We start from the raw sequence: 9,894 nt of genomic DNA, 5'->3' as shown, positions 1-9,894 counted from the left end.
AATTTTTCTCTTTGAAAGTTGGATTGAAACAGGGATGTGTCATGTCTCCATGGTTGTTCAATCTGTACATGGATGGGGTAATAAAAGAGGTACTAGCTAGGGTAGTGGATGTTGGAGTGGCCCTGGTGAGAGAGGATAGTGCTTGGAAACTCCCTGTACTGTTGTTTGCAGATGATACTGTGTTGTTGAGTGAAGACGAAGCGGAGCTGCAAGGCTTGGTGGATGAGTTTGGGAGAGTGTGTAAGAAACGGAATCTAAAGGTGAATGTAGGGAAGAGTAAAGTGATGGTCTTTGAGAGAGGTGAAGTCAGTGAATGTACAGCGAGGTTGGATGGCGAGGAATTGGAAAATGTGAGTATGTTGAAGTACTTGGGTAGTGTGATGAGTAAGGATGGAGGTTTGGAGGGTGAAATGCTTGAAAGGGTACAGCAGGGAAGAAAGGTTGCTGGTTCTTTGAAAGCAGTGATAAGAAACAGGGAAGTGAGCATGGAAGTGAAAAAGTTACTACATGACGGTATTGTGATACCAACTCTAACGTATGGAAGTGAAGCTTGGATTTTGTTGGAAGGACACAAGTCAAGAGTGAGAGCAGTGGAAATGAGTTATTTAAGAGGAGCCTGTGGAGTCTCACAGAGAGACAGGCTGACGAATGAGGATATAAAAGAGCGTTGTGGTGTGGATGTGGATGTGATAAGAAGCGTTATGAGGAACACACTGAGGTGGTTTGGCCATGTGGAGAGGATGGAGGGTGAAAGACTGACGAAGAGAGTGTATGTGAGTGAGGTGGAGGGGGGAAGAGGGAAGGGGAGGCCGAGGATGAGATGGAGGGATGGGGTGGAGAGGTATATGAGAGAGGGGTGTGTGAGTTGGGAGCAGGGCAGTGAAATGGCGGGGGACAGGGCGACTTGGAGGCGATTTGTTTGTGGCCACCCCAAACGGGATTGAGGCGTCTGGCAATAGATAGATAGATAGATAGATATTTTCATGTCCAATTAATGATATACATAGTTCTCATTAATATAACACAATAGGATATTTATTTTAAGTGGAACAGGGAAAGCAAGTTGCTAAGGGAAAGACGTTATGAAAATTCAATAGTCATTGAGAATAGCAAAAAAAAAATAATAATAATAAAATCTGCATTATTATTATGTCTGCTTCTGACGAAGATTTATGTCATTTTGCATCTTGTTTCTGTGAATCCATAACAGACCATAATACTCCCGTGGATGTGCCCTCTTCATGGCCCATCTCCATAACTAGCATCATATCTTGCTGTAGTTTTAATAATTTTGTTGCTACCTTGTTCGCAGATTAAAACACTACCATAGTTTTACGTCTTATATGTACCACCTCTTCATAACTAGGGTCTTGTTTCTTATTACTGCTAAGTATTTAGACGGAGATATTACAATTTTAAGTCAAGATAAACTGCACAGAATACTGTTTATATTACAATTCCTAACAATATTGTTTGAGGCATGGAGGTGTGCAGCGTGCAGCAGCGGTCGATGGTGGGCAACATGTTCATCGTGCCTTGGGGTTTGGGGTACATGATACTACCTGGTGTGGCATACCTGGTGAGGCACTGGCGATGGTTGCAGGCTGCTCTATCACTATCATCACTACCCCTCTGGGCATACTACTGGTACGTTCTGCTGCACTCTCACCATCATCATTCCTCATCTTACTCATCATGCCGTCAGGCTGCTCTCTCACTTTCATCCCTACAACTCTCCTGACATAATAGGGTCATGTCTCATGGAAAAAAAAGAGTCACTATCTACCGAGGAGATGCCATTCGCCCTCATGATCATCATTTACCACTCTGACCATACCTCTCGTACGTCATGCTGCTCTTTCCATGGCATTACTCCTCTGGAAATACTGCTGGTACAGATTCACTTATATGAATGTTATTGTTGGATACCCTGCCATTCATAACAATATCTTGTTGGATGCTGCGGGTGATCATACATCATGCTGCTCTTTCACTTACATGACTCCCTTAGGCTCTTTGCTTACTCGGAATTTTCCCTCTGAACATGTTACTGGTACACAATATTGTCAACTACCTCATCAGGCTGAAATCCTTAACAAGAATGCAATTTTTTCAGGCTAATTTCAGAGTCTCCCCGGTGGCTGATCAGCAAGGGTCGACTAGATGATGCAGCCGATCTGCTCACTAAGGCTGCCAAGATGAACGGCCGCCCTCTGCCCTCACACCATCACCTCCTGGCCAGAGTCACCGCCATGCACAAGGCAAGTTACAGTAAATTTCTCTTTGGATTATACCAAGAGGGCTTGTATGACTCGCTTCTTCCCTTTTTTTTAGCTTTTCGTTTTCTTCTTTGTATCTGCCTCCATAATATTTCCTCCTGGTCTGAAATACAAGACATAATGCAATTATAATGAATCCTTCATATAAGATTTTAGGGGTCTGATTCTGAGATCCACCATTTTATGGTGCTGCTGGTGTTTCTCACACCATTATTCCACGGGACACCAGTGTTCAACAGCACGCCATGTCGTTATGCTTTCTGGTTCATAATCTTGACATTTGAGTAATCAGTATTAGACCATGGATAATTGTAATGATATTGAAAATTATTTTATTGTTAATGGCTATCATATTTTTGTGCTTTCATAACATTCGAGTTTAATTCAGTGGAAAATGGGGCTGTGATGATGATGATGATTATTATGATGTAGTTCAGGTACAGTTTAGGTCTGACAACTGATTACAATGCAGAAATGTCATCCGGATGAAAGGCAAGTATGTGGTGACAGTAAGTGTGGACATGTGCTGATGACGGTCCACAAAGGCCTGTCTAGTATGCTGAGTCTGGTGGCCACCCCAAGGCGAGGTGCTGTGGCCTTCACTGTTCTCTTCATGTGGTTCGTCTGTGGTGCTAATTATTATGGTGTCGTATTCAGTTCTCCAAACCTCAAGTAAGTGTTATAAGCTTCATTCAGTTAGTTATCTTCACGTGATACATTACGTTCACCTATCCCTAACTGAGGAATCTGATCACATGGCACACTTGAAAAGTTCTGATCCTATACTGTATTGCCCAAACGTGATAGAAAAGTTGAGGGTCAGGTAAGAATGAAGTATTTCGATTCTGAGAACAATTATTCAGAGGCTGACATGACATGGGTAGGCCAGAGATCAAGATCACATGACAAGGTCAGCTTGAAGGGTTTCCGACTGATTTGGGCCAAATGAGGTGGAAGAGTTGAAATTCAGTTATGACAGATGTAATTCAGTTTTGCGAACAACCAGTGGAAGGCAGATTCACCTGCTGGGCGAAGTTAAACTCGACTCAGACTAGTTGTATGGCACAGGGGTTGTACTGCATGAATGCCTCTTGTTTATCTTAGTCGTGCTGTCTCTCCAGAATAATTTTAATCTTTGTTGAGACGTCTTCAAGTGAAGGATAATGTTAAAGCTACATGTTTTATACAAGGAACAAGGAACCAAGGCCAAGAGCCTGCAAGATTTTTTCCTCCAAGAAAAAAATCAAGATAGCAGAGACCCAAACTGAAGATCCATTCATTTTGAGATGCCTGGACACACTGCATTTGAAAGACTGGAGATTATAGGCAGTAGGAAATACTGACATAGATAGACACTTCCAGAGTTGACCAGTTGCATACATACATGAATGGGAGCAACGGTTAACACTTACATTAGAGAGCTGGACAGAAAAGGGATAAGAGTTTGTTGCTAGACAGCTGCTACGCACCTGCTTTAATGGTGGAAGGATGCAGGTAGACAGTTCAGAGGAGCAGTGACCAATGAAGCAGTGGGAGAAGAGATAAAGGTGCAACAATGCAGCAAAGAGACAGAGGTTGAAGGGCAGTAAGATGAGGAGAGTAAATAAGACGAGAGGCCTTGACTCCATCATGTACAGAAGAGCTGTATGTCGGAACCCTTCCCACACGTGAGAGTTATACTCTCATGTGAGAGTTGGCTTAGCACATCTAATCTCGTGAAAGTAGATTTTACGAGAGGTAATATGATCTCTCCAAGATGAATCCTTAGAGAATGAAACCACAAGTATATTTAAAGATGTTGCAGGACTGAGGAGGACATTATTAAAAATCAGAGGATACTCCTGTGGAAGATTTTGTCGGGATGATTGATGTAAGAACTGAGTTTTTGGTGTATTATAAACATAATTACTTTTACTCCAGTCAGAGATATGAGGCAAGTGAGACATTAGGTCTGCCATAACCTCATCCCTTGTTTGTTGAAGTAACTGCTGAGATGGACGCTGTGGGAAGCAATTGGAAAGGTGAAGGCGTGTGAGTGGGTAAGGTTAGATGTACATCTATAGTTATTGGTGAATAAAAGTGAGATAATTGTTGATAGGACAGAGCCCTGAGGAACACCACTATTGATAGCTCTAGAAGAACGGTGGTCGTGAGCAATAGCAGCTATAGAACCAGTAGAACGACCAGAAAGGAAGCTGGAGATGAAGGCATAGATAGAAGGATAGAAAGTGTAAGAGGGATGTTTGGAAATTAAAGATTAATGTCAGACTTATTGAAAGCCTTTGAGATGTCAACTTAAGTTGCTATGCTTTCGCCGAAGTCCCGAGTAGAGGATGACCAAGGGCTTGATTCTCAAAACGAGCCTTTAGCCATGGCGCCAGCTGATGAAGGGTGCCCTTTTGTACGGTAGTTTAAAGGTGCCTTTAATGGCACACTCGAATCCCATTCTCAAAAAATTCTAAAGGTGCCTTTGTTGTGCCTTTCCGTGGAAAGGCAAATTTCCCTCAGAAGGGCCCTTTTGATACCCCAGCCAATCATAGCAGCTTTATAAGAATTCGCTTAAGAAGTGTTTGTCAGTCACAAGGCAGCATTCCATAACAGCTGTTTGAGATAAACAAAACACACAATGAGGGTGCAGCGCAGTAGTCCCGACATATTTACGTTTTCATAGTGATATTTTGTGGGAATGGAAAATAAACATAAGCAAGAATTCAAGCCCACTGACTTCTGAACTATATGCAGGACCCATACCTCTCTGCAAAAAATAAAAATACGGTCTCTTCATGTGTGTACCTTCAGTATCACTTTGCGTACTGTACCTTCAACGACACCTTCCTTAAATTTTAGTACACAGGCACACATTATATATATATATACATATATATATATATATATATATATATGGGATGGGGAAGGCAACATACAAGATAACTTAATCTGGCTGCGTAAAAACTGAGAAAAACAAAGTGAAAAATGGAAATGATCAAATAATTAACTGAAGAAACAAACAAACAAAAAACTAACTCCAATCTCGCAACACAGGCCCAAAAGTAAATAAAAACAGTCGACATAAGCAAGGGAAAAATAAACACAATGAAAATATACCTCTTATAATACAAGCAAATAACATTTACAATATTTACAATGAGATAAGGAAAAACAAAAGAAAGAGGAAAATTAATAACCTGGTAATACCCTGAATAATTACCCTAAAGTCTGGGAACAAACTTGCCAGGCAAAAGAAGCAAAATCATACAAAAAGAGATATCTATACTGCACTCGATTGCCACAGATAATAATGATATTACAGTAACAATAATACTTGCGATTGGATACTGATACGAAGGAAAAGATGTTCAGAAATATATACAATACACAAATACTGCATCTCCTCTCTCTCTGATCTCCAGACCAAATACTCCCTCTCCCGACGCCAGTCCCACAAAAACTCTGTCTCTATTCAAAATTCTCCACCTTTATATACCCTCCAGCTGTGTGTTGACGTGTGCACGCAGCTGGAGGCCAGACGAGCAATATACAGAAAAGAGCTAGGCAAATTAATCTCTCCCCCATACTCCAAACGTTATAAATATTGCTGGTGAATACAAATCTTTATGTCACCAGTTTAAGCTCCAACAAAAGTCACTGATATTAAAAACAATTTTAGTCACAGCCTCATCGGGAGAGCAAACAGAATTAACTAAGACTTTATAAATGTTTATGCACTAAACAGGAAACAACATGAGTGAATGCATGTGTGTAGCTCCTAGTGTACACACAGCATCGATGCACACACACACACACACACCTAGCAACACGCACACACTATACATACAGTACATGCACTATACACAAAAATATATATACTCTTACACACGTAACACACCCACACCTAAGAAAGAATTTTCCCTTAGGAAAATTCGTTGTTAAAAACGTGGCAAACAATCAGCGATGATACTGTCAACACCCTTAATATGTCTAACATCCAAATGAAACTGCTGAAGGAACAAGCTCCAATGTGTTAATTGCTGATTTTTCACCTTCAAATTATTTAGAAATTTGAGTGGGTAAATGATCAGTATATACAATGACAGTAGGTCCAAATCAGGGACAAACACAGAAAAGTGCTGCATTTCGAGGATCAGGGCTAATAGTTCCTTTTCGATAATTGAATAGTTTCGTTGAGGAACAGAAAAGTTCTTACTGAAATGACAAACAGGATGCTCTACGCCATGAACATCGTCCTGCATTAACACAGCTCCTGCACCCACATTGGTAGCATCTACAGCAAGTTTAAATGCCTTATTAAAGTTTGATGCAGCCATAACTAGATAATTACATAAGATCTCCTTGGCTTCATCAAAACTATTCTGACACAAATCAGTCCAGACATATTTTGTATCTTTCTGTAACAGTTCAGTGAAAGGGGCCACTATTGTTGGAAATTTCTTCAAAAAATGATGGTAGCAACCAGTACTGCCGAGGAATCTCCGAAGCTCACGCCTGTTTTGTGGTGCATGGAAATTCTTTATTGCATTCACCTTTGAGTCAAGGGGGAGTACACAACCATGACCAACCACGTAATCAAGGTACTGAACGTGTGCACAAACAAACTCGCACTTCATTAAATTTACTACAAGGATAGCCTCGGAAAGCCTGGAACGCAAAACACCTAGTTCTCTCAAGTGGCTTTCCCAATCATTGGTAAAGACTACTACATCATCCAAGTATACCACACAATGCTTCATACCACTGACAACCATGTTCATTAATCGCTAGAACATTGCCATGGCATTTTTCATACCATACGGCATCACATTACACTGATAGGTTTGTCCATCTGCTAAAAAACAGACTTCCTTAACTTGACAGAAACCTTTCTTGAGATCTAACTTGGTGCATAACTGGACGAGCCAATGCAGTCGATGCAGTCCTCAAGCTGGGGCAATGGATACGAATCAGTCTTGGTTAGCGTGTTCACCTGTCTGTGCAAAATCTTGTGGTGCCATCTAGTTTAGGCTTCAACGTCACATGGGAACTCCAGGGACTAACACAGAGGGAGATAAGCCCAAGGTCCAACATATAATTGAGCTCCTGATGCTGCATGCCAACACGCTGACAACTGACACGATAAAGAGGGAACGTCACAGGAATGGCATCACCCACATCCATATCATGCTGAATTCAATCGGTCTTCCTAGGGGTACTGCTGAATACTTCCTTGTAAGTTGACAGGAGAGCAGCCAACTGAGATGCTTGGTCCTGAGGCAGATGTGCTAACTTGGAGTTGAGAGTGGACTCTGCCTCATCATTCTTCACCCAGCTACAATCTGGAAACTCGCAGTCGACCTCAAACAAGCCGCTATCAACACCCTCCTCAGCAGCAGCAGCAGTGGAGGAGACAAGGTATATGGGAGCCGGAGAATCTGGTGCACAATGATACAGTTTCAGCATGTTCACATGGCACAATTGGTGTTTCTTCCTTCAGTCGGGGGTCTCCACCAGGTAGTCAGTGTCTCCAGTACGCTGCACTACAGGGTAAGGACCACTAAACTTAGCGGCCAGTGGCTGACCCTGCAGTGGCAGCAACACCAAAACCTCATTGCCGACCATAAACTCCCTCAGCCTGGCCTTTCGATTGTACCACACCTTCAGGTTTTCCTGTGACTGCTTGAGATTTTCCCTGGCCAGCTCCAGAATCTCACTCATATGGGTCTTGAAGTCCTGCACATAATGAAGTACGCTCATGCTCTTGGCAAGGCTACTGCTCCAAGTCTCCTTAACCAAGCTCGGAGGACCCTGAACTCGATGGACAAACACGAGCTCATTGGGAGAGAAACCCAAACTCTCCTGGGGTACTTTCCTCTTAACAAACAGGAGCAACGGCACCCCATGGTCCCAGTCCTTAGAATGCTCCAGATTGTACTTGCAGAGCATATTCTTGAGCGTCTGGTGGTAACGCTCCAAGGCACCTTGAGTCTCCAGATGGTAGGCATTGTTCTTGATGTGTGTGATGCAAAGTTGAGCTAATGACTGCTGGAAGATGTTGGAAAGGAAATTAGACCCTCAATCTGACTGAACCTCCAGAGGAAAACCAAATTTGGAAAGAAATCTAGCAAAACTCTAACCACTGCCTTAGCCTTGATGGAACAGATAGGTATTGCCTCAGGGTACCTCGTGGAGGGTCAATGATATTGAGCAGATATGAGTTACCACTAGAAACTGGGGGCAAGGGTCCCACCACATCAATAATTAAACTGGAGAAAAGGGGATCAATGGCAGGAATGGGGACAAGAGGGGCCTTAGGGACAGACTGATTTGGCCTACCCACTACTTGGCAAGTATAACAATGTTTGACAAACTTAGCCACATCCACTGCCATGTGGGGCCAGTAGAATTCCGCACGCAGCCTCTCCATGGTCTTCCTTATACCCATGTGATCTGCGGATGGAATAGAATGGACCAGTTGAATTAACTCCTGCCCGCACACAATAGGTACTACGATCTGAAGGTAGTCCCACATCCCATCATCTACGTTCACATGTGGAGGTCTCCACCATCTCCACAAAATCTCATCTTTCACATAAAAACATCCATCCTTCTTCTCAAAATCATCCACTGCACACAACTTTAACCTCTGAATCTCCTGGTCTCCAGACTGCAACTCCTTTAACTCCTCAATGTTCACCTCCTCCAACAGAACAGGTGGAATATCTTCCAAAGAACCCACAAACATATCTGCCAAAGATATCTCATTGTCTGACTGTTTTGTGTCCTCAGATGTAGGACTAACTGTTGCCTCTGGTACGAGAATGCAGGGCACACTACAGGCAACCTTCTCCTGTCGACTTCTCTCTGCACGTGACATGAGTCTAGTCACTGCACAAACTGGGAATACCTCTGCATCATTGGGATCAACCTGCGGAGGATCTTTGGGCACTGACACTTCAGACAAAACTGGAGTGGTAATCTCCTCACCTCTCACTAGGTCATTGCCAAGTGTTAAATCAACAGCACTCTCTGGTAAATAATCTACAACACCCAATCGTGCCAATCCCTCAAACAACTGACATTTAACCTCACAAGTAACTAGTGGCACAGTCTTTACACCTGTTACTCCCCTGATCAAAACAAACTCTCCTCCTGCAACATAAAAAACTTCATTATCTGGCCATACCACAAAGAAATTGAAGAACTAGTGTCACGAAGAATGCGTACCGCACACTGCACGCCATTCACCTTCACCGAACCAGAATACAGGTAGGGGGCATAAGAAGAAGCAGTGGCAACACTGCTCATCACCGTCTGTACCACACTTCCTGAAACAGTGGGCTCTGACACAACTGTTGCCTCCTTCTTCCCACTTCCGGAACAACATCAACCCTAGAAGGGGGTAAAACATCAGAGTTTCCCTGACTGACAACTGGGGAACCAATTGAAAGGGTAACCATGAGAGCTCCACGAGAAACAAAGCTCACTGGTCACAACACCTGACTTTCTCCAACATCTATCTACAGTGTGGCCTGGCTTCTTGCAATATGAGCAAGTAAATGGGAGTTGTGTAGGTTTTGGGGAAATGTGAGGTGTATCAGGTTTGGGTGTGGAGTAATTTGTA

The 9,894-nt window shown here is 42.8% G+C and overlaps 1 protein-coding gene across 1 annotated transcript; it reads left to right on the top strand.

Moving 5' to 3' along the window:
* Positions 1-1,480: 1,480 nt before the first annotated feature.
* LOC145401603 (organic cation transporter protein-like) lies at positions 1,481-4,239 on the top strand. The gene is made up of 4 exons (XM_080273796.1): positions 1,481-1,647; positions 2,117-2,261; positions 2,752-2,951; positions 4,200-4,239. The coding sequence occupies exons 1-4, from the start codon at positions 1,481-1,483 to the stop codon at positions 4,237-4,239; spliced, it is 552 nt and encodes a 183-aa protein (XP_080129922.1).
* The last annotated feature ends 5,655 nt before the right edge of the window (positions 4,240-9,894 follow it).

The sequence above is a fragment of the Coenobita brevimanus genome, chromosome 56 (genome assembly GCF_032717465.1).
Source record: "Coenobita brevimanus isolate Jiangsu-jjx chromosome 56, ASM3271746v2, whole genome shotgun sequence".
NCBI classification, from domain to species: Eukaryota; Metazoa; Arthropoda; class Malacostraca; order Decapoda; family Coenobitidae; genus Coenobita; species Coenobita brevimanus.
This window is presented reverse-complemented; position numbering and strand designations above follow the sequence as displayed.

What these genes read in the sequence shown, in the direction of transcription:
- LOC145401603 (XM_080273796.1), top strand. Translation starts at nt 1,481, where the DNA reads ATGGAGGTGTGCAGCGTGCAGCAGCGGTCGATGGTGGGCAACATGTTC. An exon ending in GAGTCACCGCCATGCACAAG is followed by an intron (nt 2,262 to 2,751) that starts GCAAGTTACAGT and finishes ATTACAATGCAG; the next exon opens with AAATGTCATCCGGATGAAAG. An exon ending in TTCAGTTCTCCAAACCTCAA is followed by an intron (nt 2,952 to 4,199) that starts GTAAGTGTTATA and finishes CTTTTACTCCAG; the next exon opens with TCAGAGATATGAGGCAAGTG.